We start from the raw sequence: 24,184 nt of genomic DNA, 5'->3' as shown, positions 1-24,184 counted from the left end.
AAAATAATAAGAACTTCACAATCTGGCGATCAACACAAATAAAATATTTGTATACGTATATATTTTAACATTAATTTAAAATTCAAAAAGTAAGTGTTATTTTCCTGAATTAAAAATATCAACAGAAAATAAAATCAAAATTTTAAAAAGATAAAATAATAATAAATTACAGAAAAAAGTGAACACATTTTCTGTCAGTTGTATCAAGTAAATAATTGTATTTATAATACTGGCTGATGATATTACTATTATAATAAGTTATTGGCTTTATTCTTAACATGTAATTTTAGAAATTCTATGAGATGATTACACAATGAGCAACAATACAAATTTATTTTCCCGATTCACAACTGGTATTCAACATAAAAGTTCAAACTAATAAGAAATATATATAAATAAACCAGCATTACTTAAAATCATTAATATACAAAAAATACTTTATTATACAGTAACTTTACAGTATTTCATGCTTACTTTGGCTTTGTGGCAGGATACTATTTCTATTCTAGCACTTGTTCAATTCTAAATATTTAAGAGTATAACAAAAACATTGCACATTAGTTGTTTTAAAATTAAAAATACAAAACCTCTGCAACCTGCAAGTTGTACAGAAATCTGGAGATCATCTTTTAAAAATGCCAAGTTATACTTGGCGAAGCACAATTTTTATTTTTTTACAACTTTTAATTTACATTCCAGCACCAACTTGGAAATACTTTCTCATAGAATTTGAATTAATATTATAGACGGAATTTTAGTTTCAATTTTAAATTAGGCACTGATTAAAATAGGAAGAAAATAATTTTCCTGTAGCACAAGACTGTAAACATTAATTGTAATAATATATCATTATGAGATCTTTAGCTCAAGATATTTATTGATGGTGTTTCTTGTACAATACGAATCGTTTCAGCAATAATTATTGGGATACTGAATTATGAAAAACTAAAAAAAGACCTCAACTAGAATGGGTAGTAACTATCAACTAATGATATAAACGATTCCATTCCAATTTCTGAGATTTTTTTTTTTAAGCATTTTTGGCTGATTCACATACTTCATGCCCCAGTCGAGTTTTAGTGCAACTATACGCGCTATAACGTAAGACTTCAGTTATTATTAACCTACGTAAGTAAAAAATAAAACTAAATAACTGGCAAAGACATCAATGAAATTGTGATACAATTGCTTTTGCGAATGAATTGACTTAGCTTTGTGCGAAAATTGTTATTTATAAAAATATGCTAAAGTAATAACTTTCAATTCATATTTCGATAAAATTTCATTTTTCTTATGTTGCATGAAAAGTTTTGAGCAACACACATAATTCCAGGGCGCACAAAAAAAGTTAAAGAAATGAGAAAAGTTAAACCATATCCAGTTAAAGTTCAATAAATGTAATCTCTAATAAATGTAAATTATTTCCTGATATTTTTGTTTTACCCACTCACTTTAAGGCAGTTTAAGTGCTATAATAACATTAAAAGGATTAGATTTACGGAAAAGTACTTTTAATGCCCCAACGTTTGCTTTTTATCAGCCGTTGCTGTTTTATTAAGATTGGTAGGTTTTCAAAAGCGTAAATTTAAAAACTTAAGCAATGCTTTATTTAAGCTGCTGCCATGTCATTCAATCTAAAAATTGATGTTCTCAGTAGATAATAATATTCATAGATACTAACTTTAATTTTAGGATATTTCCTCGGAAAATCTAGAAATCTATGTAAAATCATACTATGTTTTATAATAGTAACAGTTTGACATCGGTTTAAAATATTCAAAAATATCAACTGATTAAATAAAATGTGAGGGCTAACCAAGAAAAAATATATTATCTACATGACATTTTTTGAAAATGATTCACTCGCAACACAAATACACACTATTTCCGTTTAATAAAGTGAGATTAAAGTCGCGCTACAAGGTCAAGCTTTTTATTATTTTTTCCAAAGTTGGTTAAGAAACGATAGATCGATAAAATGGATTTCTTTTTCCAAAAAATGTTTCTGTCTAAACGTAATTGATCAGAATAGTAAATTATAATAATGGTAATATAATATTGCTAACAGTCGATTCATTCTTTGGACACAATTCCATTTGCATAAAGTTAAATGCAAATATTAATTGTGCCTTTCTGTTCAACTATAATTGAAAATCATTAAATCTCGTCGCAAAGGATAAGTACATTTTATGACAAGAAATGGTCATAAGTTTTTCGGATGGAAACATCCTTTTAATCATTTTTATTTATTAAACTGAAATTCTTCATTGAAAGATTTATTGTTTCTTTCATTACGAAGCAATGCGCCGTAAAGGGAGGAAGTTAAGCGCAGATGTCGGACGACATCATGAGATTCTTGGCCGCAATGAAGCACTGAATGAAACATTTCGCTGACTTTTGAAAAAATATATGGAAATATCGGCAAGTAAAAGGAGCCAATTATGGTAAAATCGACGTGCAAGTTTGTGAGATAGTCACCGTGAATTTCACGATTAGAGCTCTTTTATGCCAGCAGAAATAGTCATTACTTCTAATTATTTTACACGCATAAAGTAGGATAGAGAGCTGAATATGTTTGTGTTCGTTATTATTATTTTTTACTTTATTTTAAAAGTCCATTTTTTAATATTAAGACCGGCGAGCAATTTGAATCACCCTTTTACATTTACACCTGTTACAAAACTTTCCTTTTTAAAGTAGAACAAAAATTTTTTTGAACGAGCATTACAACTAGCTAATCTAGCTATCACTGCAGTGATCAGGACGAAATTTATTCGCAAAAAAAAACAATATATTATTATTTCATTTTAAATTGAATTGAAAAAATAAAAAACTCAAGACAATTTTGAAGCATTGTGTGATGAGCCCTAAAATTAATTAATGAAATTAGAGGTATCTCCTAAATATTTAAGTATTAGAATTAGGATTAGAATAATATAAGTTGCATGGTATTGCATTATCGATACATTCTTCTGAGTTCTAATCCTGAGATTATGATACTAATAAGGGAGGTATCCGTTGCAGCTAAAGATTTTAATTTTTTTTCTCCTTCTTACTCAAAAACAGGAGTCTTCCGAAATCTCAGGTGACTCTATCAAGTTATTAACTATTTTGAAACTTTTTTTTTTTTTTTTTTTGAGCGACACTGAGTAAGAAACGCAGAGTAGCTAGATAAAGAATGTGCCTAAAGACTTATGCGTGTTCTTGTGTAATATTTCCATGAATTGTATAAGCAACTACCGTAGCGTGATCCAATTTTCCTGGAACTGCAGCTAGTTTACCACACATCTGCTTCCTTTTCGCTCTTTGTTGAGTCTGTCCACCACTTCTATAAAGATCTTCATCTTCCAAAAGGCGCCGTTTGGCTGAGGTCAAACGCGTAACAAAGTCAAGCATTAAATCAACCAAACCTCTTGCAGTATGGCAAGGGGGTCCATGACCGGAGACACCATTGCGAAGTAAATCTTCAGTTCTAAGAAGACCCAAACGGTGACGTTGCTCTGCTTCTACACCGCCCAGTCCTTTAATATTGATTAAATTGACAATAATTTTAAATTAAAGTTTTTTCTTTTTAAAAACAGTAACAGAATGTGTGTATATTTTTAAAATAATAAATATATAAGAGTACCTTAAACTTAATTAAAAAAAATTAATAAAATAATCCACATACTTCAGGCGAAGATATAGCGAACGAAGGTGGATTAAAACGTTACACATTTCTTATATTAACAATTAAACTTCAAGACTGGAAATCGAACTTAATATCAGGACGACTATTAACTACATTATACTATATTATATTCTGTATTTGAGTAACAATTCCCAAACCTGTAAATTTTCCGACGACAGGATCAAGATTGTCTGAAACACCGTCAGATGTAATAAAAACGATGTCCCCAGGTTCTATTTCAGTCATTGCACAAGTTAGATTTGCTAGTTCTGGATTTGTCCCATCCACTGGTCCGAGAGCACCAAGTGCGTCACGCATATCTCGCATTCGATGTACGTCATGAGAGCCTAATCAACAATTTTGCCTTAATTTCACATTATTGATACCTATTAAACTTAGCTAAAGGAACCCAAAAATGAGAGATACAATGTACTGATAGCATACCTTGAGTAATTTCTCTGACACCATGCTTGTGGCTGTAAACATAAGCTAGACTGTCACCCACATTACAGGCACAAGCTATATACCTTTGTGGTGCAACAAGTGGCAACACTAATACTGCCGTCAGGGTTGTCAGCATACCATTCTCTTCAAGAATAAGATTGTGCGCTGCATGAAACGAACGCAGCAATGCAACAAATGCCTCCTGTAAAAGATTTCTAAATTTAGTGTTTTTAATTTCTTAAACATTTTATATTAAACAATTTTTCCAGAGTTCATACTACTATGAACCTTTAGGATATTGGGATGGAAGGATTATACGTGACTCTAGTGGGAAGAGGAGGTTAAGCAGACGGTTTACTACTGTAGAGGCTGGAAAAGAAGATCTTGGTTTAGTAACAACGACCTGATGATCAGTATTGGAGCAATAGTGAAGAATAAGTTGGATTTCGGATTAAAATGTAGCAGTTGGAGGAGACAGTGAGATTATATGGATGAATGGCTTTCTATTGGAGAGCTATGAGTGTAAGAGATTGTTTAAGTATATCGTACAACTAGGTACCCACCAGTTATAAAACGCAATGCAAGATTATGCACGAAGGTTTATATTAATGTTATGACACCAATAGTTAGATGTCTAGACATGTTTGTTTAAATAAGGAACGACCTATTCCTATTAGTCCTACTTCCTAGCAGACGTGTTTATATATTACATTTAATTTTTACATTCTCTTCCTCTAGTTGGAAGAGGAACAGATTTTTTATTTTAAGTTTTCCCCAGAAATGTCCCTTTAGACAACTTTTTGGCCCGAGAAATTGTTTTTTGCATTTATGAATAGTAACTGAAGAACGAAATCCGAAGAATTTTCAAATTGATATTTAGCTTAGTTGTCAACAGAAGCTGATTAGAAAAGCTTCTTCACCGAAGAGATTTTTCTGTATTTTAAAATGTTCTTAAAAATAGCTCCTACAGTTCTAGTTAAACTTCGTATAGTGACTACAAACACATAAATCTTTAACTTTCACTTGAAACAGTTTTCCCAAAAAAAAGATTAAGGATACCCATACTTCTGAGAGAATGGATGTTTATGTTGCTCCTATAGTGATAAGAATTAAATCTATCTCAAAAATTCGAAGTTATGTAATAAATAAACCAGATATCCATAAGCTATTAGTTTGAATTTTCAATTTTGTTTCATTTACCATCAGTAAAATAGTTTACTTCAAAAGGTTTTGTGGTTTAAGGATTTGTCTCGTAAGGCTAATATAGTAGCCTATAAATCCATTATCAGACCCGTCGTCACATCTCCAGCGAAACGTGGGTGCCCAACACAGAAAGCGAAAAGATACTCAGTGTAAGGGAAAGAAAAATATTCAAAAAAATATTTGGCCCGAAGTGCGAGAATGGCGACTGGTAAATAAGAAAGAATCTAGAACTGATGAAATTGTTTGGAGAATCAGACATCGTCGTCCAAAGAAAGAAGAGGAAATTGAGATGGTAGGGACACGTGGAGAAAATGCTTGCGGGAAGGGTACCTGTCATGTAAAAAAAGTCACAAATTTGCTATATGTTAATTTGGGAAGGTTTAAGAAAATAGTTGGACACAATGTATGAAAAAAGTTTAAAATCAATCCTGAAAATGTTACAAAAATTGGAATTTAATTACCGTGGTGCTCGTAACAGTATGAGCTCCAAACAATGCTTGATTCAGATAATCAACACATCCATGGACCGCCGCTTTTGCTGCTAAACTTGCCTTAGCACCCCAGTTAACTCCGTCCGCCAAACAAAGAATTGCAGAATTTTTACGAGAAACTACAGCGAAACAATCGGCTATAGGCTCTCCAGCTGGAACACCCGTCACTGGGTGCTTTTCGTACAAAGATACTGAACGTCCATAAGCATTACTGGTTGGAGATTCCCAGTTGCTTACGCCAGCAATAACTACGGATTCGTCGCACCCATCACCACTGCCACATCGTACTAATTCAACAGCATTTGGGGTACTTTCGCATTTTTGTAAAGGCACCAGATTACAATTGACAGTCGAAGTGTTAGAATTTGCGTCTCGACTTCCTAAAAAAAAAACTGATTAAATGTAAAACTTAACAGGAAGTAAATAAGAATTTTAAAATGAGGTCGTCATGGTAAGGCCATTATTCTAACAACCTGACTAAATGAAACTTGTTAATCATTTCACAAACCTGGTGGTGAGTCTTCATCAGTCGTATCAATAAATCTAACGTCTGGATCACTGATCGACAGATGCCTTCTTTTCTTGTTTACTGTGGTCAGACCACCATTTGGACCTGTCATTGCTGAGAGAATTGGTTTAGACAATATTCCAATTGTCTTTGGTGGCAACTGCTGCGGGGTTCTTCCGTGAACGATTTTTGGCTCATCTCTACCATTATCCTGGCTAAATACAAAAAATAATTTTCCTCAAAAGAATAATAACCTTAAGAAGAAATAAGAAACGAATGTAAATGTTAAATGCAAATACCCATTTAAATAGCGTTGAATAAAACATTCATTAGATTTAGGTAATTGTTTATCGCAAGGTCTACTATCAGGAGGGTTTGACAGTTGACGAATAAATCCTGCAACCTTCTGACGAAATCCTGGCATTATAGGAATAATTACTTGTCTAGCATTTTACAGTTAAAAATAACAATAAATGAAACACCAATGAATTCTATCCCGCGATCCAAACTCACGAAACTCTAAGAAAAATTGCGCACATAAGACAATTTTTTTCGAACATTACAAAGTTACAGATTGATATTTATCAGCTGAAAATTACTTCCCCCCTACACTTGACATGGCCGCCTTCTGCAAGCTGCAGTAACACTACTACACAGTACACAACTACAGCTACAGAACTATACCTAATACCTAGTGCTAACAATCCACAGCCTACAACAAAAAATGAAAAATATAAATATAATACATAACCTTAAAAAGGCCTTCCCAATGTTCAAAACTCTGTACCCACTGGTTGCATATTAAAAAACTGTTAAATACGCTAAACATCCAGATTTTTACATTTACAAATTGTGAAAAGAAAGAAACATATTATCATTTAAGAGAGGATAAACTGAATCTTGCCGAGTGGACACAAAATTCTATTGGAAAGCATGCTGCACGGTGTTAGCTAATTTGATTTTAGTAGCACGTGCTAGTGAATGGAAGTTTCATTAAAAATAATAATTGTCGATAAGCAGCAATTATTCTGATGCGCTCCTGCTGCTCTGGAGTACAACTTTCGCTTCTACTTTACATCAAAAAAATATTGCGGTAACAATGAGATCAGAGCGCGGTTCTCAATCAGAAATGAAGCTGATGTCCTTGATTGCACACTCTTCAGTCTTTGATTCCTCATAACAGATAAAGTTAGAGCCAAACAATTGGTTTGTAGTAATAGCTCAGTGATTATATTAAAACTGTCCGATAGGACTGTTGTATAAGAGTTGATCGTCAAAAACTGCTCGAAAAAGTCAGAGTAATAGACTTGTTGATCCATTAAAAATCCTTAAATTTGTGTGGATGGCATAGTCGTATTGATTGCACTACTAAGCACATTTTTATGTACTTAGCTAGTATAGTGTACTTAAAATGATTCATAATGGGTCTGATTTTAAACAATGTTACATAGCAGTAATATAACAAGAGTTAAGTAATTTTAATTTAAAAAAAAATTATATTAATTTCAAAATTTGCATAATGTTCCAAATATTTCTATTTGTTCAAGATTGGATTGTAGTAATTTTTTTTAGTGCTTAACATTAACGGTAATGGTTAAAAGTTACATTTTTTTGGCAATAGGAAGAAAAATGATAGAGAAATATTCAATTTATAAACCGTTTTATTTGAAACGTTAAGATATCTTTGATGAAGAATTAGATATTGGCGTGAGGTAATGAAATAGAATATCTTAGTTTTCAGCCAAACAGGTTTTCTGTTTAAAACAAATCCAAAACAGTTTTTGATTTAGTATATTCTAAACCCGATATAACTGACCCGATTTAACAAGTTGTTAAAATTAATAGATTACGATCTCTTGACGAACTATATAGAATTACAGAGTAAAGATTCCACTTTGTGCTAAGCAATAAATTCGTCTATAAATTACAGGCATGCCTAACATCTGAGGCTCATTAATTGCACAGATAACGAACGGAGTGCAACGTAAAACCTAATTTTTGTTTGTTTGTTTTTTTAATTTAATGCATTTCATTATCTATCGAAGTTAAGATGTCGCACTTTATCTCTTTATTCTTTTCAACAACTTACCTGACAACTTGCTGAAGAATTTTAAAAACTTTGACTTGCAGCCTGCTGGGGGTAAAGTAATGCGGCGATCCATACGCTTCTACCTCAGCAGAGGTAGCATCATAGACTAGCTTACTAAAAAAAACTGCTAGTAAAAAAATAAATTCAATTTTATATCTAATATAGTTTAAAAAGTACTTACTATTTTAGCTTAAAACTCTAGAAGTCGATTTTCTAATTTAAAGCCCCATATTTTTGTAAATGTCTCCGATCCCGAAAAAATGAAAGCATCTCTGGCAGTGAATTTACTTTTATCTAAATTAACAGTTTTTTGGAATATTTTCAATAAATATATTTTACATAAAATATTAAGAATGCTCCATTACCAAAATCTTCAAATTATGACCTGTCTGCGGTCAGATAGCGACCGCGAATTAAAGAAACTTGCTAGTTTAAGCATAGTAGCTTACAAAAGCTCTTTTTCTATTAAAGATCAAATTTTCTTTAAAATATAGGGCATACCAGAGTAATTTTTTTGATGTGATAGGTTTCGAGAGAAAAGTTTCCAAAAATCAGCAAAAACGGCATATTCAAAAATTGTTCTTGTTGTTACCCTTTTTTTTTGTTAACAAAGTAGCGCCTAAACGCGTGAACAGATTTTCATGATTGAATTGTCATTCGATTCGGAATTTCATGTAGATGTGGTTTTCTACTGAACTGCCTAACCACCTATCCCCCAAAAGTACCCTTAATCGATTTATTCCAGAAAAATGTTTCTCATAAAAGTTATAGAACCATTTGTGAGCTATAATTGCACCAAGTTTGAAGAAAATCCAAGAAGCGGTTTTTTAAAAAACGTTAAAAAAGTGAAAAATCTATTCAGTAAAGTGGTACTTCCGGTGGAGCTATTTTGACCAAAAATTTATGGCAGCTTCCCCTAGTGTCACTTGAACGAAATATCAAATTTGAGATTTCTGCGATTTTGTGTTTCTGAGATATAGTGGATAAACTCAATGCAGTGAAGTAAATTCAGTATAAACCTAAGTCATCAAAGACCGATGGGTTAGAAGCTCGCAAATTAATAGGAAAAGAGGAGATTTCTAGGAATTACTTGATTAGCCCATCGAGCCTTAGTCGTCTTTTTAACATTTCATTTCTCTCAAGCAGAATGCGATCGGTTATCGGTCTAAATTTACTTTTTTTTACAAATCATGTTATCCCCACATTTGTTTACTTAACTCTACAAATATCTTTGTCACCAGAAAAGGAGTTAGGAAGGCGCACAATCTTGGAGTTGAAATACCTCATCTCAGTCTTAACTACAGACTTAGAAAAAATTATTCAGTTTACTAGTTTGGAAGTGCAATATTGAAAAAGTGCTATAGATAAGGCTTTGATTCTTGAAGGCAGCAGTATGAATCATAAACCACTTTTGTAATTATCTATAATTCCAGAAATAAAACAACTTTCAATAAGTTACACCCCAGAAGGGAAACTATTTCAGCGTTTTATTAATTAGTACAAGTTCGATTGCATTGTAATCATCATCATAATCATAACCATAATTTAACAAAACATTTTTTTTGTTTTTGTTTTATCTTAACAAATTTAGAAATATATTTTGTAAAATATGTTTCTACCAAAAATAATAAAAATTTCTCAACATTTAAAATTTGTTTTTTAAATAATTATTTTGAAACATGCTGATTTGTATTGCTATCTACATAGAAAAAAATTCAAGGACTTGATTTGCAGTAACTTTCAAAAAATTTCAGTCGATATCATAGATAAGTCCCAAAAGCGTAGTCAGAAGCTGAAATTTAATCTTAACAACTAGCCTGAACTAAACATTTAGTTATAGGCAGTTATACTTAACAATATTTACAACATTGTAAATTTAATTATTGTACACAAACACACACACACACACACATACACACACACACACACACGTACACACTCACACATTTGTTTACGTATATCCCAAAGATTTTCTAAACAATTTCTTTTTTTAGGTTTATAACGACTATTCATTCATTTTCCACAATCATTCGCATTTTCCAATTTTCTCTGGATATTTTTTAATTATTATTACTTACTTCCCAAAAATTGGATGGATTATTATAAACTTACTCAAGGAACTATACATTTACACTGTAATAAATTTATAATTTAAATATAGCACAACATTTATGGGAGATCTACTCTTACATTGCAATTATAACTTTTCTTCAATACAGGTATTATATATTACTGTCAGCATTTATTAACAAAGTAATTGAGTCTGAAAAGTATCAGATACAAGTTTGATAACATTAACAAACTATTAATACTTTGAAGGCAGCCTTAGCAACTACACGACTCCATTATTTTCAACTACACCTATTCCTAGATCATTGTAAGCTATGTACTTAATTTCTTACAATTGGAAATTATGTGAAGAAAACTTTTTTTTGGAAAATATATTAAAGAAATAAAAACAAAAAATACAGAACGAAACCATGCTACATTTTTAGAATTTAATGTATGTGCCTTTCTAGAGTACCAATATATGAGAGAGAGACAGAGAGAAAAAATAATCACCCTCAGATACAGTAATATCATTAGTAAATAAATTATGATTCTAAACAATAAGTACTTAACTAAACAAATTATATTACTAAAATACAAAACAATAATAATAAAAACTCAAATAAATACTTTATAATTAAATTACTAATTGAACTAAACGAATTTAGCTTATGACAATTGCTTTTAATGAGCAATCTTCAGGTGATAGCTTTCTTTTATTTTTCTTAACAAACGTTATATATAATGAGCTCGACTTGTTTCTCAACGAAACAAAAACAAAGTAAAACAAAAAATAAAAAACAAAAAATGAAGAAGAAGAAGAAAAAAAGGAATGCTTACAATCACAGTCTTACAGTAATTTCTCACTTGAATAGTTTTTTATAAAATATAAAACTTACAAACAAAATGGAGGGATTAGACATGTAAAAATTATAAAAAAAAAAAGAAAAAGAAAAAGAAAAAATAATAATTAACTAAAATTATCGAGTAATTTAGGTACTTCTAATTTGTGTTCATCTTGTACTACCCATTAACGTACAAAAAATACTTTCTCTTACAGAAATAAGAAAAAGTAAAACATAATTACAATAAACATAGATTTCATGGGATAAATATATACAAACGGGGATATTTCTACATTTTAGGACTTATGCTATTGCCGCTTGCACATGTCCTATTTGAGACGCAATTGTTATTTCACTCAAATCATCTGAATCTGATTCTGAACTGCGGTCACTTCCAGTCCTCTGTTCAAAAGAAAAAAAGAAAAGATATATATAAAGCTATAAAAGATATGTATATATTATTATTGAATAATAACATTCAATAGCTTCTTTAAACTATTAAATTAAAATTAACAATTATTGGATTGTGATAGGTTTTTAGTCTGTTAAAAAATAAACGTATGAAAAACTAAACAAAAAATTGTTCTGTCCATAAAGAAAGTTAACACTTAGGTAAATTTATGGATGGGTTTGTAGTTTAGTTCATATTGCCTTTTTTAGATTCCTTGATGAAAGGAGTTTTAGATTTAATATCAAATCATTTATTTTTCTCACTATAAACAGCTTAATTATTATCAGGATACGAACGTCATGTTTCCTCGGTTTTGTGTATTCATTATTGCATTTTGTTTAGATACATTAATGGAGCTTCGTGAACCGATGATTAAAAATGCATGGTGCATGTATGTGCTAGAAGTCATATTTCCCCGTAGGTACGAAAACGATTTGGAACCAGCAGAAAATCATTTAAAGAAAAAGAAGAAATAGTTCGGTCGAATTCTTAGTAAAATACTTAATAATGGAAATCCCGAGAAGCTTCATCTAGAATCAACTAGAAGTTGAGAAAGTTAGAAATAATTTTAGCATAAAATAAAAACCAAGTGAAGTCAATAACAAAAAAAAATCTTTTCATGGCTGCGCTCCAACGAAACAGCTGTGGCTTTTATTAAAAGAAGGGGTACAAAAAGGTTATACCTTTACGGGAGGAGGATTACTCTCTAATGTTGAACTCCTGCTATGGCTCCTTTCAGACGTATTCTCCTCATCTGAATGTGGAAGTGGAGGAGGAATCTTGAATCTTCTTATGCGACATCCTGGACCAATAGGCCTCCTACTAGCACTGTAGATAAATCACTCATTAAAACTGTGTAACATTGTCGTATAATTAAACTTAAAAACATCAAATTTAAAAAATTTAAGTTCTTTTTTTATATTATTTTTTTTCGAAATTTTTTACAAACCTCTTTCTTCTGAGTCCGCAAGAGAAAGGTGGGTCATCATCTTCTCTACTCGAACTATCTTCGATTAGGGAATTGCCATTTATTAGAATTTCACTCACTTTCCTACCAAGTGACTCTAAGCGGTCGTCATCACTCATTCGACTGTTAGTGCTTAGTTCATTTTCCTAAAGAACCATTGAAATTAGAAATTGACAAAAACATATAAATACTTATTCTATTTCTACAGAAAAGTCATTTCTACAAAATTTGTTGGCAATCGGCTGCGTTGTTGGATAAAAAACACACACATTGAAAAATAATATTTTTTCATATTTTTTATTTGTCAATATCATTGCTCATTAGGTTGCTGCAAAAGTTTCATGAGGTCAGAAAAAATTGCGGTAGCAATTTCCCAGGTGGTGAGAGAATTTCTAGACATAAAGGGAGGGGAACTTTAACAATATCCGTTGCTGAAATTACTGGTACATTCTTTACTATCTGACAATGGATAAAAAGCATTTGGAGGAGGACGAATATAGGCCACCTGGAAGCGTCCGTCTAAAGGTTAGGGACTGTCGACAGGAAAGTGTTCTATCACCTTGCTATAGACAATCTTAGTCGATGATCTCCTAGCAAGCCTACCTGCGGAGGATAGCTGCTGTCTAAGGTGTCACCAACGATTTGGTTTTATTATTCGGGGGCAGTGTTGCGGACATCGCTTGAGAGCTCACTCAGAAAACCCTCGATATGGAGAACAGATATTGTAGGAATAAGAAGCTATCCAATAACCCACATTCTCTTCAAAACAGAGGTTAGATATTTCGGTCAGTCTAGTTAGCCTCCAAGATTTTCGTAATCATACTTGTAGATCGATATAAAATTTTCCCAGTAAACTTCATTTTAGGACACTTCTGGAATGGGAGATGACCCTCCTCCCACTAGTTTCTTATGTGTCAATTTAAGTGTGAGATACATGTTTTAATTACTATTGTACTATCCCTTAATAATAACGAGAATTATAAATGAGTTGCTGAACATCGGATTTTGACGAAAACGGCATGACCAGAAATTGGTCTTTATGGGAATGCAGAGGAAATGAACTTGTTCCTTCCCTCTAAAGTCGTTTCTCTGAAGCTACGTTGATAACACCTACGTGATAGTGAGGTTTAGCTGATTTCTCAAATTCTGAGTTAATGATACTAATATGACTGGAAATGTGAATCTCTGAAAAATTTCTGTCATCAATATACCGTCTTCTCACTTAAAATACTATTGCTACTATTTGGAATTTTTTCCCATTAATTAACTCATTTTAAGAGGGGGCTCTTAGGTGGTCACGCTTTCACTATTTAATTAGCAATTTTTAATTAATGAACCTATATTGACGCCCATTCATGTGTCTTTCATTAACAGTGAAGGGTATTAACAGTTTGTTTCTTTGATGAAAGCTGGAAGCAAGCGTTTAAAATTATAGAAAAAGAAAGTCATGTGAGTATTCTTGTAATAATCTGTGTTTACTCCACATTTGTTACTGGGAAGTAACCTAAGCATTAGGTAACCTTAATGTTTCTCTGGGGTATACCGGTTAAACCAAGAGGGCGTAGCACCTAATTTTCAAGTTAGCTGTTTTTTACGAGTTTGAGATGTTCATTCTCCAACAACATTGCATTTAAAATGAAAAATTCAAAATTTTTTTTGAATTTGAAAATAATAATTAAGAATATTTCAGTTATTGAGCAGATGGAGAGAAAGTGTATAGAAGACTATTCTCTAAAAACTCCGTCATTCCTAGAGTACTTAAAATCTAAATTTTCCATTGGTCCCCTCTACTCAAAAAGTTTGAAATGTCTGCTTTAGTTGATCCCTAAGAAACCTTTTCTTCACCTTCCTCTGGGTAATTTTATGAAGTAAATTTATAACCCACTTACATCAAATTCTTGACTCAGTGAGCAACGATCCGTAGTATTTCCATTAATGCTGTCTGTTGGGCTAGGAAGTCTTGAAGCGCAGTGAGAACTACAGTCACTTACATCCATTGGGATATCTTCAGTTTGTGTTTGACTATTAACAAGTACTGCACTTGTTCTTCGGTAAATATCATTTTCACATTCGTCTACGAAATGTACGCTGCTTGTCTGAACAGAAAAAGAAAAAATGGAAACTGATTATCCAAATAATTTTTTTTTTAATTAACAAAAAGCAAGGTAGATATATAAGTAAGTTCGTCAGAATATTTTTTAAATAAATAAAACATATTATTGAAAATAAATAAATAACCTCAAAATTGTTTGTTCTTAAAGGAGATTGTGGATTCCAGAGAGTGATAGCCCTTCTCATCCTTGTCCTCTTTGGGCGAGTTGGTGCAGGTACTGCCTTGGTTTCAACCGTTCCGCCACTCATATGTGTATAAAGGACAGACTTTATGCACAATTCTTCCTGAACATATTTTTATATACTTCCGATACATATTTTTCTTTACCTTGCTACTATTAAGCAAAAATTTAACATTCATCTTAAATCAAAAATATAATTGTGATATATATATATATATATATATATATATATATATATATATATATATATTTAAGATGAAGTAAATATCGATGTTGCTAACATTAAAAACTTTTTTTAAAAATTACCTGAGGTTGAACTTTGTAACTGCTTGGCGAAGTTGGAGACATAACAAAATTTCCATCTTCATCTTGTTTCCTGTAACGTTCTGTTATAGTCTTAACAATTGGTCTGGAACACCTTTTTTTGCCAACTTTCTTTTCCCATCTGTAAGTTTAAAGTGAAATTTTTAAAGATAATTTTAAACAAAATAAAACAATTTTCATTAACAAACTTCGATTTAGACAAAAATTTCTTACAATACATTTGTTTGCAAATTTTCATTATATATATATATATATATATTGAAGATTTATTATGGTATACTAGAACATTATGTATGTATATATATATATACATAATTTTCTAGTATACCATAATAAATCTTCAAAGATCTACACTTTTAGTTTGGCTTAATATTTACTGGAATTGTTACATCACAAAGTAAACGTACTTTCGGATTTCTCTTTCTCTCTCATCAAGATGAATGAATGCAGCTGCCAGTTCTGTGTAAAGATCATTTACTCTTCCCAACTTCCATTGATAGTGCTGTCTAATATCTTGGGCATGTTTTAACTCATCCTTCCTTTTCTTAATCAAATCTCCTTCATCAAATCGTGGCATTCTTCCACTACCATTAGTTTCCATTTTCATCATTTCTTCACGGACTTCTTCCTTCCAAGTCGCCTAATTTGGTACAAATTAAATAACATGTAAAGAAACATATACTTGAATATTGATCATATAATATAAAAATGCATAATTACTAATTTCAATTTAAAAAAAAGTCAAGTGTAAATTTGAACCATGAACTGGTACTACGTTTATACTCAAGCTTGTGTTTTGTATTGAATAATACAACTTTTAATTTTTTTTCTAGAGTAATCCCCATTTATATTCAAACAATTGTTGGTATTAAATTCCAAAATTAAATTGACGGTGATCCTGCTCATTAAATATTCTCTTAATAATTAGCCAAAGAATTAACATATATCATGCTTAGGGACATATGTTTTCGTTACGAAACAAAATGAACTTTTATTGCAAGATTCTAAATGCCAATAATGTTGGTTTTTAACCGTGTTTCAAAGTTTATAAAAAATTATTTTAAAGCGATTTCTACTAAATGAATCCAATTCGAAATACATGATTACAATAAAGTATACGACCAATATAAATTCTATTGAGGAGAAAAGAAAATTTCCAAGACAAAAAATATCTTAAATTACGTATCTAATTATTATTTATTTTATATTATAGCCTTTCTCGTAACATGTTTAGGCACGGATATGGTGATTTAGAAGGAAACTCAACTAATAATACTATTAAGAGCAAAAAATAGAACATTCTGAACAGTCAGTCATAACAGATATATCTTACTTTGCTTAATTTTATTTTATAAATTCTATTACTGCACTTACCTGCGTTTTAAAATATTTCTCATTAGAACTAGCAAGCACTTCTGATGCCGCAATTTCTAAGTGATACAGAATATGCTTGAATGAAGGTCTATTTCTGGGTTTCGCAGACCAACATTGTTTCATTAGTAATTTAAAACCATCTGGACAAGATGAAGGGATTGGCAAACGTAAAGAATTACTTCCAACACCCCATATGATGGCTGAAGAATCTACATCTTTGTATGGGGTTTCACAAGTCAGTAATTCCCACAGAACAACTCCGTAAGACCTAATAACAAATTTTTGCATTTTCTTTTTGTATTCTTTTTAAAATAATTAATTTTTAAAAAAAGCGTATAATAATTAGCATATCTAGTAGATTAATACTAGCTACCGGAAAACTTACCAGATATCCACTTTTTCCGAACATGGTTCGTTTCTAATAATTTCAGGAGCCATCCACGCCACTGTCCCTGCAAAACTCATTTTCGTGCTCCTTTCATTCCATTCTCGAGAAGTACCAAAGTCGCTAATCTTAACTATTTTATCGGAACCTATCAGCACACTGTAATAATATTTGGAATCATTAATAATGAAAATTGTTTTTAAAATAATCAATCAAATTAATACTTCTGCATAATTTAGGCAAAGAAACGTAAATTCAATTCATGTTAGTCGAGATTTCTATTAATAATAGTTCCAACAAAGAAGTTCAATAATATGAAAGAAGCAATATTTAAGAACCTTTTATTTTATTTTTTTATATATAATTCGCAAGAATAATTCATACTTAGGACTTTTGAGGTCTCTATGTATTATTTTGTTTGAGTGCAGATACTGCATTCCTGAAGCTATCTGCTTGGCCCACGAAACTAGCCTTGGTGGAGGAATTTCTTCACCGTCTTTCAAAAGGTTGTACAACGGTCCAAATGGGCAATATTCCATTACAATGCAGAAACAAGGAGCTTGAGTGCATACCCCTCTGTAGAGACATTTCAAATAATAAAAGTTAATAAAATAATGTTGTTAATAGCATATTAGAATATTAAAAACATCACGAAAAAGTCAAGACAAGAAAGTAAAACAATATAACGAATAATAAATTATGAATTTCAAAAGAATTATTACTTGGAATAATTTCTAGATTTGTACCATTTCCAAATATTTGAAATAATTAAAAAAAGTCAATTATTACCGATCACCAATCCAAATGGTTAAAAAAACAAGAAAATCAAGCAAAGAAAAGAAAAACTTAAATTCTCAGATGCTGGTAAAATAACAAAGACAAGTTAAGAAAAACCAATGATTTAATGCTCCATAACTTTCAGTAATAAAAAATATTTATAAGACAGAACACGAAGAAATAAATTTCTTGTGAGGCGATTAGAAAAAACTCTAACAATAAATAATAAATTAGTATGCAAAAGGGAATAAGAAAGTCAAGAACTAAATAAATTCTTGATTCAGTTTATTTTCAAGCAAAGCAACAAAAATAATATTGTTCTTTTACTCCTGTGAATCTATTGAAAAGTTGAAAGTTATTTGAGAATGAATCCCTGAAAGTGCAAGCTGCTGTAGTGTTACAAAAGAGCTTACTGTAAAAAAACAGACAAAGCTCGCAGAGTTCTTTTTTTTAAGGGCGCATAAACTGCTGAAGTCATTAGCGCCTTTAAAGTTTCTTTAGGCACTACTCTGTTCATTTTCTTGAAAATTTGGGTGTCAAGAATGGTGTCCCCACCATTACAGTTTTTTAAAAAATGTTTTAACCCCGAAAAAAGATGAAAAATTTTGACTGAAGATCTTGTTAGGTAATCTAGAGTAATAACTTTTTCAGTTAGCATGAACCTATTCTGTCTAGTAGTCAGCAGATATATTAAATAATAATAATAATAATAATGGGGAAGGGATTAGCTATGAGGTTAGCATACTGGACTCCCACGCGGAGGTCCCGGGTTCGAATCCAGCAGCTGACCCTTAGATTTTCTCTTCCTAGGAGCTTCTTACAGCTCACTGTCCGGTGATGGACAGTGTTGTCTGTAACGAGAGAACACTGTCCGGAGGCCGGCAGTGCACTGGAAAAAGCTCCGGGCGCTAATGACCTCAGCTGTTGATGCGCCAAAAAAAAAAAAAAAAAAAAAAAAAAAAAAAAAAAAAAAAAATAATGTTATTAACAAAGAACCTTAAAAAAAACTACTGCACAGCTTAGCAGCTTAGGCCACTTTCACATCCTAAAACAAAATGAATAACTTTCATAACTACAGATATTCTTTAAAGACAAGCCCAGGCGCAAATAGGACTTGAAAGTAAAAATAAATACAATAAATAAAACAAATAGTTTTCAGTTCATCTGATCGTTAAGTTCAAATTCATAAATTTAAATAATTAAGAAGAATAATGTTTTTTAAAATAAAGAACCTAAATAAATTTCTCTTACTTCCAAAGAAACAGCACTACAGGAGTACACCTGACTAAACGAATTTGAGAATCCAATTTAACTACCTAAGACCACTTTGAAAATGTGGAATCTACGAGAAGCAAGAAACAAAATAATACATTTTTTAATCTATGAACTCAAAAATTTAACGCTAATTTTCTTTCTGGACCTCTCTTCTTTTCCAATTAGTACGGAAAATCACTTATCTTCTCTTTCTAGGAAGAATATATGAAGAAGGATTTTTACAAGGGATATAAGTGAAAAATAATTAAAAATAAAAAATTAACTAAAATGTGGTTAGATTAAAATGTTAACGGATAGAATCAAAAATATTTAGGTAGTTGGTAACTAAAATATAAATATACCATAATATTAATGGTTTTTTTTTTCATATTGTCAGAAAAACCTAATGTTTCCAATGTATAGCTAAGAACTATTTAATTAATAACCTATGAGCTAAAATAAAAATAATCAAAATACTTTTTGACTTACTTGAATTGAACAATATTTGGATGATTAAGTTTTCTCAAATGTCTGATGTCAGTCTCTTTTTGTTCTCTCACTTTTTTAACAGCCACTATATCATTCTTCAGTTTACCACTAAAAACAGCTCCTTGTGCTCCCGAGCCCAACCATTCTAAGTCACTGATGTCATCAAAAGAGATTTCCCAGTCATCTGTTAACAAAATAAAATAAACATTCCTCAGTTTTAATAGCATGGTTCTTATAACTCTCTTTGCAACTTATAATTCAATTTCTCTTTGAAGTGATATAGCATAATTTATTTTAGCAGTATTTTATATTTATTTTTTTTATATTTAAATCATTTATTTTACATTTCTTGTTGAAGGTGAAAAAAAAGTCAAACGCATTATCTTTGAAGTATGTATAAGAACAAGATTTCCTCATAATGATTGTAAAACAAAGAATAAAATAATTTATTAATAAATTTAGAATGGATGTTTAAGACAAAAATACTGAAAATGTCAAAAAATAAAAGGAAAATAGAGTACATACTTCAAGTTAATGTCGTTTCAGGTAATGGACAAAACATTTCTGAGTACAAAATTATTCATGAATGAATAGCAAGAGTAAACGGAATAAAAAAATTTCCTAACCAATTAGATCTGATTATTCTTATTTTAATTTATTTTCAATAAGAAACTAATATTTAGGTCATTAAAGACTTGGGGTAAATCTTAGAAAACAAATATTTCCAACTTAATAGTGACTAAAGACTATTACTGCTTTCTAATTCATACAAATTATTATCAGCCTTCTCACACCATTACTTTCAATTTTTTTTAGTGATGTTGCAAATGAAAATGTCTATGATTAGCGAAGCTTTAGTGGGACTATCAGTTTTAAATTAAATTAAGACAGAAGTTTTTTTATAACTCCCAATTTAAGTTTATATTTAAAAACTAGTGATAAAATATTAGGTAGATGGTTTTAAAAATTACTAAAAATATGTATAAGTAGGACATGTTCTTAGACAAATTAAACAAAAAAAAAAGTAATTTTAAGAACTGAAGATGCGTTCAGAAAGTCCGAAACTTCTCAGACTTGAGGAACACTTAAAGGAGGATGTAAATACAACATAAAGTATGGAGACTAACTGAAGAGTTTTGAAGGTGAGGAAAGATGTACAATCCCTAATAAATTTATTGCCAAAAAACTTCAAGAAGTTTGTATTAATTACTTAGTTTCTTAAAATTACTAAACTAAATGGAATTCTTAATTTAAGAAAATAGTTTTAATAATTCAGTATTGATAAAAATATCTTTTAACAAAAATTTCTTTTTTATCCCTTAAGGTTTCTCTATCCTTCAGAGCAATAAAAATTAAGGTATCACATTTAAAAATAAAAGAAACGATTACCTTTTTAATAGAAAATATAAATAACAAACTGACTGACCCTGGTGCGAAGCCTTGATCTCATTGGAGGTAGCTTTATTGATGATAGTCCAGACAGGACGCAGGCAACCTAGTAGGCCTTCCACCCAAGATCCTCTGTCGGCAATAGTGCTTTGATCAAGATTAATTTGACTGTCCTCTGAAGAGTCGCCGGTACTGCCGCCTCCACCTCCAACTCCACCCACTCCAACACCACCTCCAAGTTCTTCTAGACCTTCTTGAATGCAGCGAATACTGAAACAATCAATTAACTTAATTACAACGAGAAGGGTTGCACAGTGTACTGCCAAAAGTACGATACCATCTCTATTAATCTTTATATTACAATAAAATCAACTAAAATAATTCATTAAGTTTAATCTTAGGAAGCCATTACAAAATATAAGGTAATTTATATTTCCTGAAAAACTTTGTACAAACCCAAAAAATGAGAAAGTTTGAACTTTATATGCTCGTCTTCGAGTGTCACGATTAAAACCATTCATCTGTTTTTTTCTCTGAATATTAAATAATTTAAAAAAAAAATCATTCATGAGGTCCAAAAAGTAAAATCAGAACTACACAATCTTGGTTTTTAGTTTATCTAAGCCCTTAGGGCCGGATCCTAACATAGCGATAAAAATGTTTCAGCCTTACAAAAAAATCTTTTTACAGAAGGGACTTTTTACTTCTTCACGATTCCCTTAAAAATAGCTTCAACTGCGTATACTCATTTTGAATTAAAAGTTGAACTTCAACTTTCAGAGATTTATTTTTTTTAACTTTGTTTTAGGAGGATTCTAGAGCGATAGATTCCCGTAAAGATCCATAACGGTCTAATGCAAATTTTTATTATTAAGTTGCTGGGAATTGAAATTAGGAGATTGAAGAGAATTTGTAGATTACTTGCAAATTAGTAGGTAAGAGAAATTCATGAATGTTCACACCAAATTCTTGTACTTTCTCTTTCTTTAGTAATTAGCAAACTTAATTTGAGCTCACAGCTTTTAAGTGATTGGCGCCTGGAACCTTTTTATTTTTATTATTCCAAATAAAACCTCAATATCGCAAATTGAGACGATTTTTTTTCCTCACTCTTACCAGGAGTTAAAAAAGGTCAAAACAGTCCAGTCCTTTCAAATCGTTTATATGTTGCTTTCTAATTGCAATAGTTAATGCAAATCAATGCATTCTAAACTTCATTCAGTATGCCTTAAAATAACGGCAGAATACACTATAAAAGAATTAAGTTGCGAATTCAGAATTACCTCCTAACATACTAATTTTAAATAGATTTAATTTTTAAAAATTCAATCGAAAAATTAGCCAGCGACTATGAATAAAAGTAGAGCAGTGGTTAGATTTTGTATGTTTAGTTAAATTTAGGGGTTTTTCCTACACGGTCGGAACTGACACTTCTTAGAGACAAAGTTCATAAAGAACCCACAAGCCCCATGTAGCTCTAGAAGATATGCATCACCTCACCTTAACTACTTGTTTCATCTTTGATAAATAGATTCCACTTATCAAGTGTATACTAACCACTTACACAGTTACCTCCAAACCATTTGGTGATAGTTTATCTTTTTTTTTTTACGGTGTTTTTTTTTCAGTGCTCTCCTGGCCTCTCGATAGAGTTCTCACAGACAGACCGGATAGTAAGCTGCAGGTAGCTCCTGCATCAAATCTAAGAGCCTGCAGTTGGATTCGAACGCGTTGAAATCCAGTATACGCTAACCACTGAGCTAATCCCATTCTTTTTTAGCCTATTATTTCATGAAAACGCTAATAGAGACAAAAATTACTCCGTGCTACATTTCCGAAGGTTCGAAATTTTAGTATCTCCAAAATTGTGTTTTAAGCACCATTAACAGTTCCCAGCGGCTTCTTATTTACTAATACTAATAGTTTAAATTTCATAGCCATTTTTCGAGTACCATTTAAATGAAAGAATAAATCCTATACTTGTAGAGAAATAACAAGTTATTTTATTACTTTTTACGGGTAATGCGCTCTACAGCGGAAAATAAATCTCAAATGTTAAATTGAGGAAAATAAAAACTTATTTAACTAATAAATTTTAAAATTATCTATAGATAATGTTTCAAGAATCTTTAAAGTATCGACCTTCAGATAAACAAAAAATGCTTTTGAAAAATTGATAAAATTTTATAAAAAATATTTATGTGATACCATTTAAATAAAATGTAATAATTTGGTTCTAATTTTTGAAATAATAAAATTACGTTTTACATATTCTTATATGTATAAGGTAACTAAAAATTGTTTTTACTTTACTGCACTTATCTGTACATAGAATTTTAATTTACTATTGGCGCAATACTCGTTATGTCCTTGACATGCTCTGAATACTTTCAGATCCGGTTAAATAAAATTAAATATCCTATACAAAAATTAAAAATAATCATTAAATTTAATGGAAAGTAAATAAAACCTTCTCTTTTTTTTGTGAATTATCAAGAGTATTCTTTGAAATAAAATTCCAACACTCTACAATTAAAACATTTTATCTTATCTTTTCATGAAATGATTTTTTAGCCCAACAGATTTTAAAAATAATAATGCGAAAATATAAAGAAGCTGTAAGAAATAAATTGGTTTTAAATCGCAAAAATAGTTTTAAGATACATTAATTATAACTAATTTACTATTGTAACTAATTTATCTTGCCTGGTGAAGTTATTAATTTGACTGATAACAAAAAAAAAAGGAACATTATTCAATAAAAAAAAAATTAGAGTAATTATTCACTCAGCTAAAATTGGATTTGTTAAGAAGGATTTTTAAGTTAAGCGAACCATTAGCTACTTTACGCGATAGTACTTGTTTTTGCTGTTGAGGATAAGTTTTGGACTAATCGTTCTAAAGGAAAAAAAACAAAATAAATAAACAAACAAAAAACGATTACTTACTCTGGCTTCTTATTAACTTCATTGTTAGAAATATTAATATTCGTGATAACTGTCATAATTACTTAATAAAACTTTGAAAATAACAACATCTACTACACTTACACAAAGTTAGGAAAAGACTGATTGAGGTGGAAAAAGTGTATGTCTGTGTGGATGGTAAAAGCGGTCAAGATTCTTAGTTGTGGGAGGGGATATTCCTTATCAGCAGTACCAACGTTGGTTATAAAAACAGT

The 24,184-nt window shown here is 30.8% G+C and overlaps 2 protein-coding genes and 1 long non-coding RNA gene across 4 annotated transcripts in view; 1 reads left to right on the top strand and 2 right to left on the bottom strand.

The window, feature by feature from the left end:
* Positions 1-23: 23 nt before the first annotated feature.
* LOC141449889 (PP2C-like domain-containing protein CG9801) lies at positions 24-7,300 on the bottom strand. Its single transcript, XM_074119807.1, has 6 exons — positions 6,616-7,300; positions 6,317-6,531; positions 5,779-6,188; positions 4,115-4,316; positions 3,829-4,017; positions 24-3,521 (listed from the first exon to the last, which is right to left on the bottom strand). The coding sequence occupies exons 1-6, from the start codon at positions 6,738-6,740 to the stop codon at positions 3,193-3,195; spliced, it is 1,470 nt and encodes a 489-aa protein (XP_073975908.1). The 5' UTR covers positions 6,741-7,300; the 3' UTR covers positions 24-3,192.
* LOC141449906 (uncharacterized) lies at positions 7,299-10,516 on the top strand. The gene is made up of 2 exons (XR_012455763.1): positions 7,299-7,504; positions 9,647-10,516. It is a non-coding gene; the product is annotated as an uncharacterized lncRNA (long non-coding RNA).
* The window catches only part of wnd (Mitogen-activated protein kinase kinase kinase 13 wallenda), a 40,376-nt gene continuing 26,048 nt past the window's right edge, over positions 9,857-24,184 (bottom strand). Inside the window, exons 1-13 of one of the 2 annotated variants that reach the window (XM_074119790.1) lie at positions 23,952-24,121; positions 21,041-21,273; positions 19,615-19,798; positions 17,479-17,670; positions 17,095-17,253; positions 16,710-16,977; positions 15,743-15,975; positions 15,318-15,456; positions 14,956-15,114; positions 14,607-14,813; positions 12,700-12,863; positions 12,434-12,578; positions 9,857-11,701 (exon numbers count right to left, since the gene is read on the bottom strand). In XM_074119790.1, coding sequence (XP_073975891.1) covers positions 11,603-11,701; positions 12,434-12,578; positions 12,700-12,863; positions 14,607-14,813; positions 14,956-15,114; positions 15,318-15,456; positions 15,743-15,975; positions 16,710-16,977; positions 17,095-17,253; positions 17,479-17,670; positions 19,615-19,798; positions 21,041-21,273; positions 23,952-24,007 — 2,238 coding nt within the window. In that variant the 5' untranslated portion in view covers positions 24,008-24,121 and the 3' untranslated portion in view covers positions 9,857-11,602. Of the gene's footprint in view, positions 11,702-12,433; positions 12,579-12,699; positions 12,864-14,606; positions 14,814-14,955; positions 15,115-15,317; positions 15,457-15,742; positions 15,976-16,709; positions 16,978-17,094; positions 17,254-17,478; positions 17,671-19,614; positions 19,799-21,040; positions 21,274-23,951; positions 24,122-24,184 lie in introns of those variants that run through there. The other variant, XM_074119789.1, reaches the window with a different exon arrangement.

This window comes from Rhodnius prolixus, unplaced genomic scaffold (genome assembly GCF_049639745.1).
Source record: "Rhodnius prolixus isolate KJV_2025 unplaced genomic scaffold, Rpr scaffold_2, whole genome shotgun sequence".
Taxonomy (NCBI): Eukaryota; Metazoa; Arthropoda; class Insecta; order Hemiptera; family Reduviidae; genus Rhodnius; species Rhodnius prolixus.
The sequence above is the reverse complement of the archived record's forward strand: the minus strand, read 5'-3'. Positions and strand labels throughout refer to the sequence as shown.

Excerpts from the sequence above, each read along its gene's own strand:
- LOC141449889 (XM_074119807.1), bottom strand. The coding sequence starts at position 6,740 with ATGCCAGGATTTCGTCAGAAGGTTGCAGGATTTATTCGTCAACTGTCA. Across the intron at positions 6,532-6,615 it reads ATTCAACGCTATTTAAATGG|CCAGGATAATGGTAGAGATG; the intron begins GTATTTGCATTT and ends TTTTGTATTTAG. Across the intron at positions 4,018-4,114 it reads TGTCAGAGAAATTACTCAAG|GCTCTCATGACGTACATCGA; the intron begins GTATGCTATCAG and ends ATTGTTGATTAG.